Here is a 25,907-nt window from a genome sequence, read left to right as displayed (position 1 = left end):
CTAATTCAATATAAGTGTTGGACATACTTTAAAGCAGGGTTCCCCAACACCTGGGGCCTAGCCCACTCCTGGGCCATGGCCTATTTGGAATTGGGCCATGCGAGTGGCTGGTGAGAGCGTGCACGCAACTTAACGTGTATGAATGGTGGGCTGGTGGGCACACATGCGCATGCGTGCCAGCCCATCACTTGCACAAGTAGAGCTTTGTGAATGTGCACGGCCCACCACTTGCACAAGGGCTGCATGGCTGCATGCATGAATGCCAGCCTGCCCTTCACGCAGCCCATTTCCCTCTCCCCCCTAAGCCAGGGCACCAAGCTGCAAAGGTTGAGGACCACTGCTTTGAAGAGTATTGTTACCATATTGGTTTAGTTGGCTTATTGAGTGTGAATATATTTGTCTGTGTAAATGGTATTCATATTTAGGTTATCTTTAGAAATGAGACTGTATTTTCAAAGGCAAACTGTAAGTTCCACAATCTATAGGATATAAGAGCATGCATAATAGATATACCCTCTTCCCCAAACCTATCAATCTAGCAACATAATGTTGCTTCAGAAAATTTTCCATGTTTGAGTGTTGAGTATTTTAATGTTAAAATTTATTTATTTATTTATTTTATTTTATTTTATTTTATTGGATTTGTATACCGCCCTATTCCCGTAGGACTCAGGGTGGTTTACAGGGCAGTTAAAACCATGAATATAAAAAATTAAAAACAAATAAAACAATTAAATTAAATTCAAGCCCCAAGAGTAAATCTAAAACCCAGTTAAATTAACAACCCCACAGTCTGGACCAAACAGATCGAAGAGCCAAGTTTTTAGGTCCCGGCAAAATGAGCGAAGGTCGGGGGCAGTCCTAAGTTCTGTGGGTAGTTGGTTCCATAGGGCAGGCGCACCCACAGAGAACGCCCTTCCCCTGGGAATAACCTGCCGGCATTCATTAACCGGCGGTACCCTGAGAAGGCCCTTCCTGTGGGGGCGCACAGGACGATGGGAAGATGATGCTGGCAGCAGGTGTTCCCTTAGATAGTCCGGACCCAAGCCATTTAGGGCTTTATAGGTCATTACCAGCATTAACATGCATTAACATCCTGTTGATTGTCAAGCACACTGAATAGGGCTATAAACATCCATTTAATTACTGGTTGGCAAAAATAAAAAGAGTAAAGCGAGATTCAGAACATGTAGATTTTTTGGACCTCAAATCTGATAGTGTTACCGTATATGAAAAAACTCTCTGCTGATTTGCTTGCTGAACTTTCAGTGTCTACTGCACTCTGTGCACGCCCTTATGCTATCTTGTTAAGACTTTAAAAAAAATATTAAATAATTTTAAGGCTACGGTAATTGATTTGGTTTTTTGAAATTTGTTGAGAATTTCTCCTGGCTACTCAGAATATAATTACATCTGATGTGGCTTTTCATGATTGGGATGTATTGTTTTTGCTTTAGACATCATTGGTTATTGCTGGTAGCTATAACTTTAATCCTTGTTCATCACCCAGCTTTGAGACGGGCAATCCATCACATTTACAAAATATATCAGCACTCAAGAATCATTAAATGTCATCGGTCAATGCAATTTACCTTGCTGATGTACTTGCTTTCTCGACTGTAGACATTAGCCTTGCAAATGCATCAGTCACTTTACTGGTGGCTTTGGAAGTTTCTAGCTTGGAAGTTGTCAACTCGTACAACTCTGGATCTACACCTTATAGCATAAAATTATAATTAGTTGAAGATAGCAGAAACTGCGTACGTATAATCTCAGTTAAGTAATTTTTATTTCCATTTTCTATAAACATATTATTCCTAATAAGCAAATAAAAGACATTTTGTTAATTTCCATTGCTTTCTATTAAGTGAGAGTCAAGAGCAGCAGATAAAATGACATAAAAGTCACAAAAGTAATGTAGAATTGAAACCATTCTGTTTCATGATTTCATTAGAAAAATACTATTTAATTTAGGATAGACTTTTCCATTATCACCACACAAGTAGTATTTAGAGTTCTCATGCATTTTTTCTCCATATTCAGTAATAAAAAAAGTTTATTTTTTTTTTAAAAAAATCTTTTAGTTTCTCTTTTATGAGAATGCAATTAAGGAAGGCATGGATCTTGGAAACCAATAGGAGCCATAAAATAATTAAAATGACCAATTTTTGGAAGTATTTGTTTTTGGAAAACTCCAATTTCAGTATTTTTTAAATTGCCATATCTTGGAGTAGAAACTGGCAACCCAAAAAGAGGAAAATATACTGATAGTATAATGAGGGCTCCAAGATAAAAGCCCAATTGTTTTTAGAAACTAGCTTTGAGAAAATTAAAGTTCACATAATTTGTCAATTCCTATAACCATCAAAAACAGTTTTAGTTAAACCAATGATAAGGCCCACTGTATATCCACTGTAGACTTATTACTCAACTGAAAATATGAAGATAACATATGAACTTTAAATTTAGGATACTATTTTAAAATTTTTGAATTGTTTACAGAATTCTTAAATAAACAGAAACAGACAATTGAAAAAATGGAGTTTCAGAAATCCCATTAAGGTATGGAAACATGCAAACCTGCCAGTATTTCAAATTTTAAAAGTCACAATTAAATCGTTTGATACATTTAATGTATTGCTACAGTTAATATTTTCAAGCCGTTAGCCAACAACATTCAGTAGCTAAAATTGCTTATCTTCACATATGATTAAGAAATAACTGCTAAAGTTGTTCTAAATTTGATTTCACTACTTTGAAACCAAGGCCTTTAAAATAAAATGAATATGAAATATGACTATGTAAGTATAACTAATCTGTGGTGCCTGGAAATATCCATACTACTTTAATATAAAAATGGCCATACGGAAAAACCTTAATGAGATTGAGGGAATTCAGGATCTAAGTAAAAACTGAGCTTTAAGCTTAGGAACAGACATACACTGTTACATCCACTTTCAACACTCAGAATTGCAGGCTAGAAGCAAATGACTTTCCAAGAAACAAGATAGATGTCACTGCTGCCTACATGTTTTCTATTAATTTGAGGACAAAATTTTAATGAAAATTCAAAAATAGGTAAATATGTATTTTCACAATAATTATTTTAAATTAATGTCAGAAATCAAATCCGATTTTACAAGAGGCCAATGACTCTGAAAATTAAAACTGATAAGATAAAAATTAATGTATTAAATAATATATAATCTTCACACAAAATTAAACCACCAACTTCTAACAAATGTATCAATTCTAATATTAAGGACTCAAGAGTTAAAAATGCACAATATACCACCAAAAGCTTCTATAGTTACAAAGATAACTCTCCCTAGATATTTGATCACCAAAGCTTAAGAGAGAGTTGTACTTCTCTACCCTTCTCATGTGTACACAGAGGCATGCTTTGCCACGGAAAGATATCTGAACTCCCAGCAGAGTATTAGAAAAGGGGTAAAAGAGACACTTCTGCCAACCTAGCAGTTCGAAAGCACGTAAAAATGCGAGTAGAAAAATAGGGACCACTACGGTGGGAAGGTAACAGCGTTCCGTGCGCCTTTGGCGTCCAGTCATGCCGGCCACATGACCACGGAGACGTCCTCGGACAAGCGCTGGCTCTTTGGCTTTGAAACGGAGATGAGCACTGGCCCCTAGAGTTGGAAACGACTAGCACGTATGTGCGGGGGAGCCTTTACCTTTACCTAAAAGAGACACACTATATACTGATCTTTCAGTCTCCTCATAGCTTGGACTTTCATTATGGAACAATACTAGGTAAGAGAGGTCTCTGCTACATCTTAAAATGACTGCTACATCCAAAGAGGAGAACTTGCCTCAAGCAGTCAGTTGTTTAAGATCCATATGGACAATTCAAAGAGTACAAGAGTCTTTAGAGCAAGGCTGTATCTGCAACTTTTAACAGAACAAGCTTGACGAAGGACCACTTCTTTTTAAAAATTAATTTCGCTACAGATTAATCTTTCAAGTAAACCGAAACCCTTACCTATCAAGAGAATTAAACAGAAGCAAAATGTACTCTGTTAGCATCCCCTACCTCCTCATATTTCATCCTAAGCTGGCAGAATATTCTCATATTCAGCTTTGCAACATTTCAAAAGTATTAAACTGCTGTGCAGAATTACAACACATGCTTTTGCCTAATATCAACTTTTCAATTTTTCTACAAGCAGCAAGATGCCATTCTTATTTATTAGTTTCAGCTGTCTATTGCTGCATTCTCTAGAGCAGTGATGGTGAACCTTTTAGAGACCGAGTGCCCAATCTGCAACCCAAAACTCACTTATGTATCATTGGGTGCAGGGTGGGCATGGCCGCGGTGGTAACGGCAGACTGGGTGGCACTAAAAAGTTCAATCAATCAATTCCAACTTTGCAAGATCTTTTTTTTTCCCCGCGAGAAATTGAAATTGATTGAACTTTTTTTTTTTTGCAGAGGGTGTCAGAGGCAAAAAGGTTTTATAAAACCCAGCTAAAGGCCTAGGACTGGGGCGAAGGTGAGCGTGCCCACAGAGAGGGCTCTGTGTGCCACCTGTGGCATGAGTGCCATAGGTTCGCCACCACGGCACTAGAGTTTGATATTGAGATCAATGAGCATAATTTCAAGCAGAAAGGTTACGATTTGAAAATATTCTTAGCGATACTCATATTTTGTTCCAAACACTCTTTAAAGTTGGATATCTCTGGATAAAACACATCAATTAAAACTACACATTTGAGATATATTAGCCAAACTATCAAACTTGCAGTTCAATAGAAAAGGAAGAATTAATTACTGACTGAAACATGTTATGGAGGAAGAAGCTATGTGTCAAAGATAGGCATCCAAGAATAAAACTCATATATTCTTGTTTGTAGGAAAGTCACACAATGCAGCTCATGCTTTTAGTACTAAAGAGATTAAATTTGCAGTGTTTGGTGTTTGGCTGACCTGGGATGGTGGTGGTGGTGCTAGAGCTACTGTCCTCCACGGGCCCAAAGAAATCAAGGTTCAGAAGAGTGGAACCTCCACTAGCTTGAAATTCAGTGACCATGTTGGTAGGCAGCCATATAGAAGGTAAGCCAAGGGAGGGATTTATGTGTAAAAAGGGGTAAGACACACACTTGAACATGCCAGTTATAATTAGTACTTATTACATCGTTTTATAAAACAATATAATAGTGCTTACAAGATTAGTTTGCAGTTTCTATAGCTGTTAACAAATCAGTGTACATTGTCATGTACAAATGCAGCAGGAATTCCAATACTAGTAACTTAAAAGCTAGCCCACATTTTCAGAACAATGGACAGAACCAGAGAGAAAAAGAAGGGTATGTCTAATTAAAGGGAAACAATTTTGCAAATTTAAAGCTACTCTTCTACGTGAAAAAACATGCTGCTGTCTTAGTACAAGGTGTAGTCAATATGCATAACATTACACTCTTAAAATTGTACTGTGCATGGTGAATGAATAATGTGTTATCTATAAAAATACAGTAAGGACTGTATGTTCTCTTTTATTGTTTTGAAATTTTATTGTGCATTGTTACTTTCTCCCATGTGATAATAGCTCATTATATATTGCTCCAGGTGCTTGGCAGGCATAGGAGGATTTATTAATTTAATAAATAATATAGCAAAGCAATATATACGAATATTGATAGTAGCAGTTTTCATTACAACCAACTCCTTTGTGTCAAGTTACATTGTTCCCCTTTAATACTGAAACAGAAAAATCAGAGATACATTTTAAAGAAATTTTTAAAGGAAAGCATATGATGAATTGACTGAAGAAATAAGACACCAGACAACAGCAAGAGAGTCCATCCAGGCTTTCCTTCAGCACCTTCATATGAATCACAAAACCGTAACATCCTCAAACACTGTTTAGCAATGTTTTCAGTTCACCGACATGGCTGGTAATTATGATGTATGACTGAACTGTAACAAAATAGATGCCATGTTTACTAAATCTTATTTAATTTATCAGATGTATTCAGTGTACATATTTTTTTACATTTTGAAGCTTCGTTCTTATTTTTGGCACTTAACTAGAGAAAATCATGACAATACAGTTTGCAGCCATTAACAAAAAGATTTACTCTAGTGAATTGTACAATGAATAAAACTTAAAAGTGGGCTAGCATTTTATCATATACAATATTTGTACATGGTTGAAAAGTAGCTTTTAAAAAGTGAATGTTTTACAAACAGATTTTGATAAAAAAACTTGGAAGCAATTACTACACATTCGAGTTTGCTATTTAAAACTATAAAGAAGTCTAAATAGGTAACAGTCTGTTGAGATGAAAGCTATAAACTAAATATAATCTAATTACTCCAAACTTAGGTTCTGTTAATACAATATTACACAGTGATGTGTATGTAACACAAATTGAGCAAAAATATGTCTTACCTTGCTCTTAAACACTACAGACTGCTTTAAATTGGGCATAGTTAAACAGAAAGAAAGCCTGAATTTCCAAAGCTAAGAAAATATATATTTAAGCTATCAGCAGAGAGACGTTTGTCTGAACTTTGTAGCTTTCTTAACTCTAGCTCTGGTGCTAGAGGCTCTACGGAGAGACGTACCATCTAAAGGGTTAGTAAGGCCACTGCTACTCCAGTCAAACTGGACAGGTGGTAGAGATTCCTAGAGTTGAAAAGTCAGAAATCAGATTTTATAGTTAGGTCATAGTATAATAAAATGTCTTATGTGCTCTTGTGCATGCAAACAAAAAGGCTACCATTGAAAAGACAAAAGACAGACTCAAGGCACAATGCTAAAATGTTCAAAATGAAATCCTTAAAATGCATTTCACGTTACCTATGAAAAGGTATAATTATTTCCTAGTCCTGGGGGGGGGCGGGGCTTGGATATGTCTGATGGACATATGCATTTCAAAATTACAATACGATATTACTGCAGATAGGAGTATTGCTCTGGCATAACAGGCAGATAAAAAGGCATAAACGATTAATACAAGAGAAGCAGAACAGTAATAGCAAAATACAATTTTCTAATTTTTCAGTTTTGAAAATACAAAGGGGCATCACAATATATTTAATGAAGTATATTTAATAAATGAACAAAATGGATCACTACAACCCTCTAAATAATTATAGGGAAGTTATAATTATTTAATAATTAAAAAAACACTGAATTGTACTAAAAAGCAAAATCTTACCATCAGCAGACTTATGTTTCAAAATGGTTAGTACACTTAAGCTACGTTATTAAGTATGACAATAAATTAGAATGAAGAAAACAACAAAAATATATGAAAAGTATTACTATCTAATTTTCTAATTTTGAAGCATAAGACAAAGGAACAAATTGCACACCAATGATTAAAAATGCATACTGCATTTTAAAAAAGTTCCAGATGTTACCATTCAAACAACAAAAGGACTACTTTCATTTGTAAAAGAATCAAGGATCCAGCAGTAACGTCCTACTAAAGAAAGTACAAAGGACTTTTTCTGGTTACACCTTTCCTTTGTACTCTCACTGAGCCATGCTACTCTAAAAAATTCCTTAAAACCATAACAACTTTTATAGGACAGTACTAAAAAAAAGGGAGTCAACAAAAAAATAACATTTTCTAAAATAAACAGAAGTCTTCTGAACAGAAATCCTGACCTAACCCTAATCCTAAACTAAATGTCATAAAGAATCTCCAGATTCTAAGTTTACCCTGACAGGCAAAAGAATAAAACTATCGCACTGTCCTTTAGAGCAGAGGTGGCCAACTTGGCAACTTTAAGACTTGTAGACTTCAATTCCCAGAATTCCTCAGTCAGCCACAAGTCTTAATCTTGGCAAGTTTGCAGACTCTTGCTTTAAAGCTTCATGATACTTAACTGGAAACAAGCAAATACAAATTCCTTTATTCTTCATTACTATTTTAAATTTTATCTCTTTGTACAGGTGTTTCCCTATCCGTCTGATACTTCTGTTTAGCATATTCATTCTGAACTTCATCTATAACTTGCAAAAAGGCATAAATGCAAAGCAAGATCAAAGTGTGTCAACAATTTTACTAAATCTTCTTTAACTAAAATTAAAGCTTGCAAAACTGCACAATGTAAGTACAGTGCATAAGAAAGCAATTTAGGATTTTACTTAATATTTCATGTAACTTAAATTATGACAGAATACTTAATTTTAATTCAAATTGTCTATTAGAATCAACCAATTATATTTTTCAGTCAATGACCAGTCAAAACTACAAAACACTAAATGCTCAACCCTTGAAGGTTCTACTTTGTAAGAAATCAAAATTCCTCTCTGGTCATATCCCAGAATGACACTGCAACACTTCTAACCTACTCAGGGGAGAGAAGCACAATGTCATAGCACTCACTGCTTTGGCTATATTTACATACATCTAAGAAGTGCTGATGATTAGGATAATCCCCATATCTGAGGATGTCCAGCACTGGCACAGAATTATCATCAGCTATCACAAAAATGTTATTTACAGCAAGGTTTGAATCAAGTACTTCAAGTTGTTGTTGATTTTACCCGAAGTAAAATGTCAGAAATGCCAAAAAGTGCTACTTCTAATTTTAAATTAAATTTAAAAAAATTAAATTAAAAATTAAATTCTAACTTTCAGTTGAAAGGAAAGGTGACGGCAGTACCTCATTAAGCTATCTTCTGGCCAAGCCTGACCTGTGTGATTCAAAACTTCCATGTATTTTACAAAGAAACTCATCTAATCATTTTATTATTTTAAATATATTTCTGTTTGAATATTTGTTTTGTTTTAAAAACAAAAGATACAAAATAAATATCTAATACTTCTACATTGTTTATTTATATCCTCAAAAGATTTCAATATTAGTTGCTTTTCCCTGTATTACACCCGAATCAAAATACAAGTAGTCTTTAACTTATAACCATTTATTTAACGATGGTTCAAAGATATGACAGCACTGAAGAAAGGGACCTATGACCCGCCCTTGAAATTATGACTATCACACCTTCCCTGCAGTCACAGGATCCCGATCTGGGTGCTTGGCAGCCTGGCTCACACTTAACAATGGTTGCGGTACCCAGCAGTCACACGATCGCCATTTGCCACCTTCCAACAGGCAAAATCAATGGGCAAAGCCAGATCTGCTTAACCACCACACGATTCACTTAGTGATCACATGCTTTGCTTAATGACCACAGTAAAATGTTTATAAAATCAGGTCTAGTCACATGACAACTCGCTTAACAACCACGTAGCTTGGTGACCAAAATTCCAGTGCCAACTATGGATATAAGTTAAGAACTACTTGTAATCATATATAATATACACAATCTTTATCAAAACACTATTTTAAACTTAAGTAAAAATAGACATTCTATCACTTCCATCAACAGTAGGATTTCTTTTATTTATGTATTAAATTTATGTGCTGCTCCTCTCACTGATGTTACTTTTTTCCAAAATCAAAAGTGGATATATAAGTTTAAATAAAATGTTAATAGAAAAGCATAATTAAAGCCTTGCATGTTTTTTTCTAAGAAAATTGTAGCAATTTTAGCACAGAAAATAGCAATATGACTAAGCACAAAATTACTGGTTAAATCACTGCTATCTGTTAGAAGTATAACTGTTCGAGCTACTTATTTATTGTTAGAAAGTAGACAACTGTTAAGACAGAATAGACTCCTGCAGCCTAATGCGGAAAAGTTTCTTTTCTCTGGCAAAGAAAGGCTCTGGAAACAGGCTTCACTCACTCACATGGGGAGAAAATCCACGTAGGGCAGAGTTGGGGAGGTGGCACATGAGCTTAGGTAGCATTAGAAACTGAAATGATGAGATAGGCAACACCCAAATAATGTTAAGAGGTTTCTTTGACCAATGGGCCTTTCCTTTTATCTCACTCATTGGTCCTTTGCATCCACCCAGTTTGAAGGGTTGCCCAAACTTTAGTAATAGATTGGTAGATGTTCAACAGGAGGGACAATCAAGAAATAATTCATTCCCAATCACGGATGTTAAGCTGTTCCCTCACAGATGAGTGCTAATGAATCTAGCTCTGACAAATTCATGAGCTTTCTTTGAGTATATGAAGATTTATATTTCCCGGGCAGAGGGACAGAATTTTGGATACTGTCATTAAGAATCTTCTGATTGAACAGTAACCACCCTTATTCTCCCCCCACTTTTTTTTACCTGCAACTGATCAGATGTACATATATTGATTTCTGGTGATACAGCAGAAGTCTGTCCTATTGAAGCTATTTTCTCTGCAGCAGAAATTGGTTTCATGGGTTCCTTCGTAGGCTCTAACATACCCTGTGAATGAACACAATCAATCAATCAATCAAATCTTTATTGTGGTCGCAGGCAAAAATAAGAAGGGTAGGACATAAATTGTAATTTTAAAAGGTAAAAAAAAATCTAAAATAGGTAAGTTAAAAAAGATTTTAAAAAGCATACACACACGCACAAACCCAAAAATTAAAAAAAAACCTATAAACACAAGGAAACAAAATCAGCATATGGCCAACTAAATCTTATTGTGTTTTGTTATGAACACATACCATTTTAGTAAAACTGAATAAAGAAACACCAAGCATATTTTTTTAAACAATGACGTCTGTCTAGTGTGTCTACTATTGAGCATACAGAAATCTTTACTTTTGGTTGAAAAGAAAAAGAAGACTAGCACTATTATATTTATTTTTATTGTTGCATTTCAAAATCATAGAAACATTTTTTTTACTTCTTTTTAAAATACGATTGCGTGGTATGAAAATAAAGGTGTTTTTTGTTTAATCCTATTTCCCAAAGAGTTCATTGCACCCCACTGCATAAATATATTCAATTAAGCATGTTGTATTTATATTTACATTACAGTATTACATTGTAATTTATGTGTGCTGCTGAATGATGGATAGTGGGCATTTCCACATCCCCACCATTTTTACTCTGCACACACACACACTCCCATTTGTGGCTCACCTATATTTGCCCTCAATATCAAAGGGAACTCAGTGTCTTTCCCCAGATGACCAAGTAGTGCAGAAACAGCATCTACCCTCCACTCCTCTCTAGTCCATACCGCTTTATTCATGTGTTAATTTAAACCACTGCTGTTACTGGAGAAGCGCACAAGAGCTAAATGGTGCATCCCTTAGCTCTGCAGAGCTCCAGTGTCTCAGCCCCAAAACTGGACTGTTTGTAGTATGTGATGTGATACAGCTGCTCTACAACTCTTATTATCAGTATCTATAATCAGTATCATTAGAAAAACTAGTCCTCCTGTTTAAAAATGATTTGGCTTAAGATGGAATAGGAGATTTGGCTTACAAAAAGTATGATTCGTCATATCTTTATACCTTTGGGATTTCCCCTATCATTTCCTGGTTATTATTAAATAGTTTTTCATCACTTATGAATCAGGCAAGTTATGTAATGATTTGTAATTAATTTCCCAAAACAGATTGAGATTTCCAACTTTGATCCGGAGGCAAAATATAATTTGTAGCATTCAAGCAATATCTCAATATGATTTTTTTTCTGACCTTGGGAAAAATGAAAGAATTTGGAATGTGCAAAGGACAGGGGCTGAATGAGAGCCTAAACAATCAAAATGGCTTGTCTGTGGCTCCTATTTTTCCTTAAATATCTAAGAGTCATGGAAAAAATCTAACGAAAGACCTAATATATTTTCTATGATTAACTATCAGATGTTTGCAACCAAATGACCTACAAAGTGGATCAAAGCTTGTGTCCCAGAGCAAGTGGAATTCAAGAACATTTCTTCATACCTTATGCACAAAATATCTGATACAAAAGTACAACAGGATTTGTTGTCTAAATCTGATGTGCCCCAAAAGCTCTATTATGAGTTAAGTAATTATCACAGAATATAGCTTCGAGTAATTTCCTAATCTCAGAACTGTTCCACCACACAGGAGGAAATGTGCAGGGACTTGGGAAAAATCTTACATTAAATGAGACCATTCACTCATTACAATAATATCACAAGGCATGATATGATAAAGTGTGCTAATAAATTAAATGCTACTATAGCTGATCTAAAATGTAAAAAATCGATACGTGACTTGGGGGTTCCAGTGCATTTGACCTGGAAGGGCATTAGATTTTACTATTATGCAGATACAACCGCATTGAGCTGTGGAACTTACCAACCCTGCTGCATACATGGGCACTATGACGGGCTGCTTCTTGTTACCTGTGAAGAGCTAAAACAAAAAAAAGTTTCCATCTAATTAGTCCAAGTTATTTGCAAAGTTATTCAATTAGATCAAGAACCATTTTTCAAACAAGACCCAACAGTTTCATAGGCTTACTTATAAAATATACAATATCCTGTAAAATTACTCTCAGAGTTAAAACTATATACTATTCCGCATTCCAGAAGAATTTCTACCTTAACTGAAAACTCACAATGTTTCTTGTGTCGATTCCCAAAGAGCAGAGAAGCTTTCTGTTGCTATGGGAGCCACCCCACTGGTATCTCAGTCCATAAGCATCATGGATATCCTGAAGCTCTGCCCACACATCAAGTAGTTCCCTACAGAGCATGTTATAAGTCAAGAGAAACAACAAAAAAAGAGAAACACTGGCACTCAGCAGATTTAATTGCTTTCTTCTGCATGTTTAAATGACTGGCATGTTAAAAAAGTACTAATTAAAATCCCACCCAAGCACATAACCTCTAGGGAAATAACACTGATATTTACAGAACAATTATTCTTTTACCATATAACGAGAAAATGTGGTTCACCGCAAATAGATTGGTGTCCACTTAGGAGAGACTAGATATAATAATTTTTTGTAAGCATAAGCAATACCCCACATCCAAATTATCTATTTCTGCCCAGTAGAAGAGTTTGTCTCAGAAAATATTCCCAAAAATGTAAATGTCTTCTTCTCCATGTTTTGACGCCACTAAATATTCCTACCTTTCTGATAGGTTCTCCACTGTTCTCTCTGGTTTTCTGCCCACTTCTAACATGAGATTTAAAGGAGGAATTTCCTCTCTCATTTCAGAAACAAGTAAAGGAGGGAAGCAGGCCTTGAATATTCGTTCAAGACGATTTAGAAGCACAACCTGCATTAGGACAAAGAAAACCAAATTGACTCTGAAAACCATGCAAGTATCTTAATTACGGGAAAAAATGACACGATGACTTTCAGATATAATTGTCTATACACAGTTCCAAGGATTCACTGAGAAGGCATGGAACATCAAGCAGAAACACTTCCTATAAGCCATGTGAACAGGAATTTATCTAGTTTTCTGTTATTCACAAACATATTTGACTGTATAGGTAGTCCTCATTCAATGACTCTTTGAAGTTACAACTATACTGAGGGAGGGTACTTATGGCTGTTCCTTATAACTGTGGCTGTCACAGCATTGGGCAGTACAGGTTTGGAACTTGGCAACCAGCTCACAATTATGATGGCCACAGCATCCGCTGGCCATGTGATCACCATTTGCGTACTTAACTGCTGGCTTCTGGCTAATAAAAACCAGTGAAGTTGATAGGTCATCACAAATGATGATCACGTGACTGTGGGACACTGCAACTGCCAACTACATGGGATTCGCCAAATAATGGCAAATGGAACTGTCGCAACTGCTGTCATAAATTGACAGTCGTGTGAAATTATGCTTTATGACCGCATCACTTAGCAACAGTCTCAATTCTATTGTTAAGAAAGGACTACCTGTAGTCAGAATTTTCCAGGCAAGTGAAACGTCTATTTATTTGTGAATAGCTGCAGTTAAATTTTCAACTTTATCAATCCTAATCCAAGGGCCTGCAACCTTTGCATTGCAACTTACATGAGTGTAGTTAATGATGGTTTTTGCTGATCAGTGATTACCTTCTTATATCTTCTCAATATGTTTTGGCTATCTGTTCATGGATAAAACTTCTTACGTGAACTGTAAGGCACAGGTAAGTATGGTACAAAAGAATACAGAGATGGCTTTGGCAATGGGTAGGGAAGCACCTATTTAATCCTGAATGGTAGGAATGAGGGGAAAAAGTCAGAAGTGCTCTGCCTTGATTCTATTTGGTACGGGAGGGATCTCTGCAAGTCTTTCAAGCTTTTGTTGTTATACAATGCATTTATATAACACAGCTTCAATTGTCTTTGTTGAGTTTATTTCATGGCCTGACCTATCTTAAAGGGATGACAAGTATCTTGGGATCATACGTACTGCTTCCCTGCGATTCAGGAAGAGACCTCAAAGTGCCTTCTACCGTCAGTGCTAAAAATTTCCAACAAAAGCTTACAATGAATTTCAGTAACAAACCTCTCGGAAACAGTGCAATATTCAGTTAATTTTCTGAAAAGGGTTTTTAATTAAAAAAATAAATAAAAATAAATCAGTACAGCACATAGTTTAAGTATGCAACACATAGCCAAGGCCTGGATATTATCTTCCATTTTATGAAAAATTGGGGCAATGATGGTAAAATTATACCTGCTGTGCTATTCTGTACTGTTTAGAGGCTTTTAAACATCTTAAAAGCATTTGGCTGACCAGTGCTGGAGGCAGATTTCTTTAAAAAGCATGTTTGAATCAACATTAATTCTTATCCTCCTTCCTCTTGTGCTCTGCCAACTATTTCTTGACCACATTCATTTTCTGAGTAAAATCTGTGGAATAATACACAATGTAACAATGCTATATGGCTGAGGTACACAGCTTGGAGTTGAAGGGACTTTAAGTGTCAAGGGAGGGGGTAAGTAATCCAGAACAGGCATATTCAACAAAAAGGAAAAATGGTTAGAATTTGATATTTTAATTTAACATGTAGCTAATATGATTATTTGCCAAGAAATTAATAATTTCCCTATTCTTCCTATTTAAAATTACAACGTGGTAACAATTTCAAAAGAAGCTAGGTGACTGCTTCCAAGGGTTTCAGGGCCCTTGACCAACAAAGGGCTCAGAGCTGTAGTACAGCAAAGCAAGGCTTTTATTTTGCCCACATTATTTTGATTAATAATTATATTCATGTCAACCTATTCTTTCATCATGGCTTGAAAAGCAGACTGTATAATTATGATCATTTAAAGTTAAGAGGCACTTTTAAAAGTATGATTTGCTCTATTCCTGCTAAAAGCTTTGGGCATGGTCCTTAGAGCCCCTCAAAAATTATCACAGAATTGTCATTTTTTTTAATGTGAAAAGATAAAACTATTAAATAAAAATACGTTATTGAGGCAAATTCTTAGCGTTTACATGGATAAATCACAGCTGATTCGGTGTTCTTGATGGAGCAGTGACCTGGAATTAGTGGATCTATCTTTGGTCCCCTTGTCACGGTCAGAGCAGAATCTGGTGGTGATCAGAACTGTACACCTCCTGCGGAGAGGCAGGACCTTTTAGCGACTAACGGACCTGGATGGGTTTCAGAAGGAACTGGGGGTTATAACTGCAGATGTGCTGCACAGTCCTGCCAAACTCTTAAGTCATCATTTGGAATAGGAAGGTGATTGAGGTTCTGGATAGAATTGCGCCCATGTGACCTCCTCAAACTCCTGAACCTCTTTGTCTCTCGTGATATATGGAGGAATTGAGAGGGATGAAATGGGCAGAGAGATGTCTAGAGCGCTGCTGGAAAAAGACAAGGGACAAACTCAATTGAACATGCGTTAAGAGCTGCTATTAAAGCCTACCTCGTGATGATTTGGGAATAAGCCATAACTACTTCTCTGCACTAATTGAGTCTGTAGATAATTAGCCAGCGACCCTCTTTAACATGAGTCGCCTCCTCCTAGGGAAGGAGGATACAGATTCACCTGAAGGGCGTGCTGAGAAATTTGCTGATTTTCTGGAAGACAAAATCACTCAGATTTATTCTCAATAAAATGCCAGAATGGTTGCTGGTCTGGTGGGGGCACCTGGGGTGGTTCTTGTCCGGTTATCTGGGAAAGGTTTGACCCCAGTGCTCCTGAGGAAGTGGACAGGATCCTAGGGAGTACAAGCACAAGCACCAGTGTTTTAGATCCATGCCCCACCTGGCTTGTGAAAGCTTCCGGGGAGATGACATGCAGGTGGATTCTGGCAGTGATTAATGCTTCCTTGTGGGAGGAGGGGTACCTAGCACTTCAAGGAGGCTGTGGCGCGGCTTCTTCTCAAGGAGCCAAAACTATACTCCACCCTATTGGATAATTTTCTCCTGTCTGCAATTTTTCTTTTCTAGGGAAGGTTATTGAGAAGATGGTTGAGCTTTTCCAGTCAAGATGTTCCTGGATGACATGGATTATCTAGATCTTTTCCAGTCAAGATTCAGGACTGGATAAGGGACAGAAACGGAATTGGCTATGCTTTTTGATGATCTCTGGCATGAGCGAGATGGTAGTACATCCATCTTTGTTCCACCTGACCTCTCGGTGGCCTTAAATACTGTAAGATTGCCCCCCCCCATTTAGAGACTCTTTCACAGGGCATTAAAGATCTGGTTTCACCAACAAGCCAGGGGAACCAGAGTGGAATAGAGCCCATCAAGTGGCTTATTTATTTATTTATTTTATTTTTATTCCATTTATATCCCGCCCTTCTCCGAAGACTGATTGCTGTCACCAGGAAAGTGGGCAATTATTGCTTTTTATTGTTTTTATAGGAGAGTTTTACCTTTGTAAGCCGCTTGTAGTCTCACTGAGTTGAATGGCCATTTAAATGTTCTTAAATAAATAAAATAAAATAAAGCCATGCAGTTTCCTTGATTACACTATGGATGAAGTTTGCCACTACCTTCTTTCAAAAGTAACCTTTTTAAAAGGAATTTCAGAAGTATTAACTTGATTTCAGACAAGTATAATCATTTATTAATAAAGTATCTAGGATCTCATTAATTCAACACTATATTGTTGAATTAATATTCAATTACAGCTCAAGTAATGCAACAAATAGTTGAAAAAAATGTTTAATAATATCCAATTTTTTTATTTAAAACCAAGGAAATCCCACCAATGAACTCTTACATTAATTATAATAGGATTTGTTGAAAGTCTTTTGCCATGCATCACTATTTTAGAGATGACACTGAAAATCACTCATCCCATTTTTGTAAATGAACCTTGAGGTTGGCTTAGGTTTTGTATTTCCTCTAGCATATATAAATCACAGCACTGTAAGAACTTGATTCTATTCCCTAGCTGCCAAGCTTGTTATCACAAAACAGCAGAAAATTAAAATATTTGGCTCAATCATTTTTAATATGTGGTAAACTGCTTTATCAAAACAATGAAACAACTATAAAAATAGCTTTCCACAAATCTGAACCACCATTAATTGTATTAACTATATTTCTCCTAACAGAATACATTTGGCCTGTAAAAACATCATTTTGGGCAGAAATATTGAACATAGAAGTTTACAATGTTTATATTTCCTTTAAGGTCACTGTGTGTTAAACAAAGTTAAAAAAAATGAAGAGTTGTTCAATGTATTCAAGTTTTTATCTATTCTCTGCTGAATTTTTATTTTTAATGATCCAATTGTATGATCTAAGCCAGTGTTCCTTAAAAAAATTTCTCTCAGGACAACTTTGCACTTTTAAAAATTGCTAGACAATGCATGACCTGTTAGACATCATTTAAGAAACATTTCCTTAGCAGATTCCTCAATGCCTTCAACAATGGCAAAGCTTTTAATGTACTAGAAAAGTTTTTTAAAAATTCAGGGAAACATTCAAAGATGTATCTGCTTTGAAAGTAGCCATTCTCTACCATAGAAAAGAAAAATATTCCTACCAATTAGAGAAAGGAAAACAAAAACCAATTATGGCAGTTACCTGAGCTGAAACGTGTAATTCTTGCAACTGCTCGTTTCCCACTTGATTAACTGAATCTTCAGCACTGTAAGTTGTGTCAACTGTATGGGATGGCCACACATCTTCTCTAGGATGAGATTCTACCATTTGCTCATCTTCAAAAGTAGCCCACAAGCAGCTTTCTTTTTGTTCAGTTTCAAAAGCATTCCACTCTGTAGCTGGGTTACAACCAGCTGAACTAAAGTCTGAAAATTCATCAGAGCCTGGAAATCTTTTTGACTCTGAATCAAAATCTCCAAACTCATCATCACCCCCATTTTCCAATTCTCCAGACGGTTTCATCTCCTTGCTAAAATCAGAGCCAACCATTGGATGTTCTTCCAACGGAGCACTTGAAATCTCATCTGGATGACAAGGAGCTACCTTCGCTGATTGCTGATGAAGACTACTACTGGTAGCTGTGAATTCACTACATTCATTATTGAGATTTTCAAAAGGGGGTTGAAAAAGTTCTTGGCTTGCAGACGTTTGAACACTATCTGCAAAAGCAAGAGATCCATTACTGACTCTACTAAAATCACCAAAATCATCTTCGGTAACCTCACTACATGATGCATGTCCAGGGTCACTTTCACCATTTTTTATTCTTTCAGAAACATTTACCTTCTTGCTACTAGGAAGACTGCTAAGACTTTCAAACCTACTTAGGCTGAGGTCTGCTGTTTTTGCAGCATTGCTGGTCGAAGAAAACGCATGTTCTTTGTTGTTTCCTGTGCCGTCCTCCCCCTTCTCTTCAGCATTTTCAATTGTGCCTATTGAATTCACATTTGTTTGTACAGAAGTGACAGTGTCATTAGATTCCAATTCTGTGCAGTCTTTTTCAGCCTTCACATTGTTTATTAAATTAGTTTTTGAAATGCAGATGTGTTCACCTTCAGTAAAAGTTTCCCCGTCACATTCACAGCTTTCATCCAAAATAGCTTCCTTCATAGATTCGGCCTCTCCAATTCTATTTACATAATTTTCCTGTGCATTTAATACTTTTTTTTCACTAAAATATTTGCATATTTCGTTTTTTGTTTCTTCTACCTGGGTTGTTTGTTGATGTGAGAATGTGGCAAAATTCTCGTGTGTGCTGGGTATAGAATCCAAATTTAATTCAGTACTATGAGTGCTAATTGTTTTTAATCCCTTTGGGTCATCAACACTGTCCAGATCCTTTACTCCCTGAGAGTTTGCTGTATCTGGTTCTGAAAATCCATTTGTTAGAACTTCTGAGAATGGTAGTCTCTCGCCATTACAGCTGTCTATTTGCTGATCTTCATTTGGAACTTTTAGATCAGTCCTAATAATTTCAGAATATGACGATTCCAGTTTTCCAGCTCTTTTCACTTCTACTGGAATGACATCTTCAAATGATGTACCCAAGTTTCTACGCTCACATTTTTCTTTAGTACTATCAGGAAGTTCTTTAATAGAAGTAGGAAATTCTGCAATGCTGTCCTTATTGTTACTATATCTTATTGTGGTAAAAGTTATAACACTATCTACCCTTCCTGAGTAATCGGAGTTAAATGAAGACTTATGTTCTTCTTTTGAACTGGAATACTCTGATGCAAAATCAAAGCTTACACTAGTATTTCCAACATCAGAAAAGCCACCAAAATCACCAAATTCCTCTTCTTCCTCCTCCTCCTCTTCCTCCTCCTCTTCATCCGGTGCATTATCTAATGGGGGAGGGGACGAAGAATACATTCGAACGATGTCTGGTTCCATTATTTAGTTCTTTATAAAAATTAATTTGCACCTATAAGAAGATAAAAATTCATTGAAACAGACTAAGTGTTAAACACAAAACATTTACACCACTATATTTGAAACAATTCATAGTTCACCAAATATTTATTTCCTATCAGAGCCAATCAGAAGATGCTAAATACTTGGCATTTTCTGGTAACTCAGCTTACCCACTGGCAAAATCACAAACCTCTTGTGATTAGATTTACCAATCCATTATCTTATTGCATCACAAGCATACACAGAGGATTTTAAAGATGAATATTCATTTGAACATTTGAACACAAAGGATTTTAAAGATGAATATTCATTTGAACATTCATCAGAACAATGCTTTTTTAGGACTAATGGATAAACAGCTAATAAAAAAGCCATGGAGTATTATTTCAATATATCATTGCTGTGGTGACATTATTATATGCACAGAGATGGAACAATTCAAGCTACCTACTATGGAGGAATTGTTAGTAAAATTAAGATCTTGCTGATAATAGATAACTACCGGTAACCATTTTGATTAGAGAAAAGATACTATCTACACTATCTACATTTACTGTGGACTGGAAACCTCTTATGGAGTTTTTGCATAAAATGAAAAAAGAGCTGTGATTTACGGCTTTCATGATTAGGCAGGACAGATTAAAGAAGAGAAAGAGCTGTGGTGGTGCAGTGATTAGAATGCAGTATTGCAGGCAAACTCTGGCCACAGCCAGGAGTTCGATCCTGACTGGTTCATGGTTGACTCAGCCTTCTATCCTTCTGACGTCAGTAAAATGAGGACCAGATTGTTGGGGGAACAATAGGCTGATATTTGAAAACCACTCAGAAAGTGCTGTAAAACACGATGAAGAGGTGCAGAAGTCTAAGTGCTATTACTATCATTAGATAGCAATACTGTAGTAACTTTAGAGAGAAAGTCTAAAATGCAATTGTACTTATATCTGTTGTGAGACATATTGGAAGCCACTATTTTTCTTTAACTTTTTTTCCTTGCCTTTTTGCTATCACTTTGAATTTTTCTCTTTTGTTCCTTCTTTCATATTTGTATTAGTTTTTAGTTTTAAAAGACTAAATAGCTTATAACACAAGATATCACTATTAGGCATGGGTTTGCTTAAAATGTGTGAACCCTGTTGGGATGCTTGATCCCTGTAGATGGTAAACAGAGTGTTCTTTCATTAGAACTCATTGCCACTTGTTGCCAATGAAAAAGAATGAAAGTCTGAGAGCTGGTTAGCTAGGGGTGGTAAATGATGACCTCTTAATTATAACATACTACAACTAAGTTAAGTACTTCTGTACTTAGCTTAGCCTAAGTTTAGATCATCTACAACAGTGCTCCCCAACCTTTCTGGCTTGGCAGCCTAGCAGGGGGATAGTTCCCTATGAGTGTTAGGTAGGCATGTGCGAGTGCAAGTGCCTGCCACTTGCACAAGGGGAGTTTTGTACACTCGCTCAAGCAGTTGCCATTTGTGCAAGGGAAACTTTATGCACACGCTCACCCATCACTTGCACTTCCCAGTTCTGAAAAGGCCACGGCCTGGTACCAAGCCACAGCTTGGGGGTTAGGGACCCCGATCTACAATATTACTCGATTTGCAGCTAAGGTTGCTCTTAGAAACACATAAAGATTAACATATTTCATTTGATTCTAATGGAAACATGAATTCAGAATATACCTTATCTTTAGTGACTACCATTTTTAATGCATTAAGGTTTCTATTCAGAGTGCAACGTTCTACTGAATTTTAACCACTTATATTCTATGAGAATATATGAGTACATAAAAATACACGGCACCGTACAACTAACACTGTATTACTACTTAACTTCGCTCTTTTGTCTTTCTTCTAAATAGCAGCAATTCACACATACCTCTCGAGATCAGAGAAAAACTTATAACCAGAGATATCTACTTCACAATATAACAAGAAAGCAGTTGAGAACTGATGGTTTTCCTCATCCATATTAATATTCAATTTCAATATCTATTCAATATCAGAAATGAGATCTTTCCAGCAGTTTAGGATAGTATTAACTGTGGATAATGAATTGTGGTCTTAAATCAAGGACTACCTGTACTTTGAGGATGGATGTGCTGGTTCCTCAATTCAGCATTTCCCTGTCTTCCCCCAATGCCTTTACCTGTTCTGCTGTTTTAAACAAGCAGGAAAAGCTTCCATACTATTCTGTTTTAGGGAACCAAGCTCCCAAATGGGATATGGGAGGCCAAGTTTCATGAAGGACTTTGAGACAGAGCAAGTTAGAGAAAGATATCCTACTTTCGAGAGCCAGTTTGGTGTAGTGGTTAAGGCATCAGGCTTAGATACTGTGAGGCTATGTTCTCTAGTTCTGCCTTAGGCATGAAGCCAGCTGGATGACCTTGGGCCAGTCACTTACTTTCAGTCCTAGAAAGGAGGCAAATAGCAAACCACTTCAGAACATCCTTGCTAAGAAAACTGCAAGGACTTGTTCAGGAATTAGACACGATTGATGGAAGAAAAAAAATCCTACTTGAAGTGAGTTAAAAACATGCCTTTGAAGTTTGGGCAGAGTCACTAGCTGTAATAATTAGCGATAAAAAGTAGTAGTTAACAGGAAAACCAAGATATCCAGAGAAGAATCACACAAATCGATGTAATTCTCAGTATTTAATATTGTAACATTTTGGAATTTCCTTGCCTTAGTTTAAACTCTTAACACATTCATACAAGGTATCTGTCCTGAAACTTTGTAACTCAAAATTTTCTACACCTTTAGCTGGTTCTATATCAAAGATGTATTAATGTAGAGGAACAGGGGCAGATTTAAGCTTAGATATATTGAGAAAAGACCCATTGAAATTTAAGCCCCCTCAATGAATCTAAGCACTATATAACCCATTCATTTCAGTGGGCCTACCAGTTATGATTAGTGTGATTCAACCCAAAATTTAATTTTGCTCACAGGACTGTTATTACAACTATCTTATTTATTTATTTGACTTGGAGGTCACCTGACTCCCAGGTAATTCCAGATGGCCTACATAATTAAAAGACAAAAAAATGCACATCTAGATAAAATTATGTAATGTAATACAAAAGAAAAGTTGGCTGTTGGAGCTCAACAATCAACCTAACTCCAGGTTTGGGAGCAAATCCCATTTTCAAAGATATAGGTAACCTCTGTATGGTGAGAGCCATGTAAATCTCTGCTGTTCCAGATGACAAGTACCACAAGAGAGAAAGCGTGCTTCCAGTGTCCCATTAGATGACTGACTGAAGGGACTGGAGCATCCCTACTCTTCCCAATGTTATTTGATGGGCAAAAACCACTGGAGAAACATGGTCTTTCAAATAATGAAGTCCTCTTCCATGAAGGACTTTATAAGTGACACTCAACCCTTGAAGTCATGTGGCAACCAATCCAACTCACATGGCACTGATGACACATGGGCATTTAAAACATCCCCATTACTACCTGTGTATGACACATGGGCATTTAAAACATCCCCATTACTACCTGTGTTGCTGCATTCCCTCTTGCTTACATGTGCATGAAACATCAAAACAAAAAGTACAAAGTAAGTCCTGCTCTCTTAGAATAAGGTCATATATGAATTTTTATAACATGGCAGTTTGGGAATTTTTGCATACCCTTATTCAGACAAAAATGTGCTTTAAAAGGGAGGGGAAATATGGTCAAACATAGAGAATTAAGTTTTGGGTTTTTTAAAAGTCATAAAAAGCTTGATGATTGGGAAAGCACCCACAAATGTTATTTTTCTCTTTCTACTGGTATAAGGGAAAAAGTCCATTCTTGAATACCGTAAAGATAATTGAGTTCGCATCTCTCTTCCTGTTGCAGGAAGTATTCCTCTGATATCACAAAGAAGCAAAATAGAAATATGCCAGGAATATTATGAGGAAAGCAGCAAATCTCTTGAAACTAGTGCATTTCTTATTCCATACCTGCTGTTAGAACAGGGGAGGGGTAAGAGAACCTTACCCCAGGTCTGAAGCTGGGTGTAGTTCGGTATTTTTATGAGAATTTTTAATTGAAACCCACTTGTTAACCTTTAAAGTAATGACAAAAATAAGACTTGATAAGTGCCAACTTGCACAATATTGCTGTGACATCAAACAGCTGTTTTAACTTTTTTTTTTGCTTTCAAAACGAACAGTTCTCTTTTGCCGGTTTTCTGTCGATGAAAATGTAGCTTGAGTCTGCTGTTTATAACAACATACTGCTCAAAAAAATAAAGGGAACAGAAAATAAGACATCCTACTATTAAATACAGCACATTGTGTTGTTTAATGAAGAGAAGGGTGAGGGGTGACATGATAGCAGTGTTCCAATATCTAAGTGGCTCCCACAAAGAAGAGGGAGCCAAGCTATTCTCCAAAGCACCTGAAGGCAGGACAAGAAGCAACGGATGGAAACTAGTCAAGGAGAGAAGCAACCTAGAACTAAGGAGGAACTTCCTGACAGTTAGAACAATTAACCAGTGGAACAACCTGCCTCCAGAGGTGGTGAATGCTCCAACACTGGAGGTTTTTAAGAAGAGACTGGACAGCCATTTGCCTGAAATGGTATAGGGTTTCCTGCCTGAGCAGGGGGTTGGACTAGATGACCTCCAAGGTCCCTTCCAACTTTATATTATTATTATTATTATTATTATTATTATTATTATTATTATTATTATTATTATTATTATTATTATTATTATTATTATTATTATTAGTTCCCTTTATTTTTTTTGAGCAGTATACTATCCTTCAGATTGGAAATCCCTAATACACTCATCTTAAGGGTTAAAAAAAAATAACTTGGGTAGGTAGATGGGAAGCAATTCCAGCAACCTAATTTGTGTCACACTCCTGCAATGAACAACTAATAGGGCACGGTGCCAATTAGCAGAAAATCACCACCGCTTGATCCATCTTCACCTATGGAGGAACGAAACAGCTGGAGACGGAAAAGAGATGAAGAAACCCCCGGTACTTACAGGCCAGCGATGCACCAGCTACCCGCCTTAGGAGAACAAAAGACAAGAGACAGCTTGGGAACAACTCCAAAAGAAACCCAGCACCTCTGACTGCCCAAACCAGGCCAGAGCATACCGTCATGACGACACGACCCCATTCCTCCATCCCTTCCCTGGTTGTTTTCTTCCAACTTTCAGAGGGAGGAAATAGGCTGGTCTATAATTGAGAGGAAGAGGAAGCGCCGGAATACATTACGGTTCATGCCCACTTGGACTTTTCCAAAGACACCTTGCTAGCAACGCACGCCACAGGCACTCCCGGGCTTGCACCCTGCCACCCGAAACGAGGGATGCGTTTCGACGGCGAAACGAGTCCGGAACCAAGAGGGAGGCGGGAGCACAGGTGGCGGCGGCGGCGGCTTCCCTCTACGCTCCGGACTCGCTTCCTGAGAGATAGCAGGCAACCGAGGCGAAAGGTCCGCCTGGCCGTCCGTCTCATATTCGGTAGCGGCAGCAGCCGCGCTCCTTACCTTTGGGCTCCTGCAGGGTCAGCTGGGCCGGGCATGGCCGGGCCAGACGGGGCTGGGAGGGTGACTCGAGGCCTCCCGCGGCAACCGCCATTAAGGTGAATCCATCTCGAACTTCCCCCTCCCGTCCCAGAGCCCAGGAAACGCCTTGGACTGACCCGCCTCCCCTCGCCGCCCACTTAGTTCGCCGCTTCCCAGCATGCCGCGCGGCTAAACGCTCCCTTAGCTCTGCGTGTCCCTCCGCCGCACTAACGTCCTGAGTCAACGTCACGTCCGTCACGGAGGGGGAGGGGGCTTTTTTCCCAGCTGCTGGAATCCACGCGGTTAGGAGTCGTAACTTCCAACCGCGGCCATCTCCGTTGCGCGTCGTCGCTTACTTTGCCTTCATTGTTTAGGCTATAGCGGTCCAAGGATGAAGAGATCGGTGAAGTTCTATAAATCCCGAGCTTTCCGGGAAAGAAGCCGAGGTGTTACTCGGGAGAAAGCATCAAAAGTTGAGCTGCTCTTTCCCTTTCCCCTAGGCTCTTGTCTATTTACCAAAGTGAGCGAGATCCGCCATATCAAGTGTGGGCACGCTTAATCCAGAGCGGAGTGGGATGGCCATTTTGAAGTCTGCAGGAAGAGGAAGCTCAATCGGTGCGCGGGTAGCCATGTTTGGTGAGGGCAGAATTCCCTTAGTTTGCGGGGGAAAAAAAACTTCGGACCTGCAGTCTACGTCGGGCCCCGCCCCGCCTCGCGTGCAAGCTTGGTCTCTGCTGCTACTGTTGCAGTTCTGACATCTGCATGCGCTCCGGTGGCTGCTCAGATCGCTGGCGAAGAGGGCGGTGCCTGGGAATCCCAACTATCG

At 37.5% G+C, this 25,907-nt stretch overlaps 1 protein-coding gene across 4 annotated transcripts in view; it reads right to left on the bottom strand.

Moving 5' to 3' along the window:
* The window catches only part of AFTPH (aftiphilin), a 41,107-nt gene extending 15,857 nt beyond the window's left edge, over positions 1–25,250 (bottom strand). For 2 of the 4 annotated variants that reach the window (XR_014024804.1, XM_081315249.1), the window contains exons 1-9: positions 25,064–25,250; positions 17,792–19,577; positions 12,932–13,080; positions 12,414–12,540; positions 12,152–12,208; positions 10,170–10,292; positions 6,586–6,646; positions 4,945–5,028; positions 1,593–1,716 (exon numbers count right to left, since the gene is read on the bottom strand). Coding sequence is in view for 2 of the 4 variants with exons in the window: in XM_081315249.1 (XP_081171375.1) it covers positions 1,593–1,716; positions 4,945–5,028; positions 6,586–6,646; positions 10,170–10,292; positions 12,152–12,208; positions 12,414–12,540; positions 12,932–13,080; positions 17,792–19,546 (2,480 nt within the window). In the remaining 2 variants the exon portion in view is untranslated. The remainder of the gene's footprint in view (positions 1–1,592; positions 1,717–4,944; positions 5,029–6,585; positions 6,647–10,169; positions 10,293–12,151; positions 12,209–12,413; positions 12,541–12,931; positions 13,081–17,791; positions 19,578–25,063) is intronic. The other 2 variants (XM_081315250.1, XR_014024805.1) reach the window with 2 other exon arrangements.
* Positions 25,251–25,907: the final 657 nt, after the last annotated feature.

Source organism: Vipera berus, assembly GCF_964194415.1.
Source record: "Vipera berus genome assembly, chromosome: 1".
Lineage (NCBI taxonomy): Eukaryota > Metazoa > Chordata > Lepidosauria > Squamata > Viperidae > Vipera > Vipera berus.
This window is presented reverse-complemented; position numbering and strand designations above follow the sequence as displayed.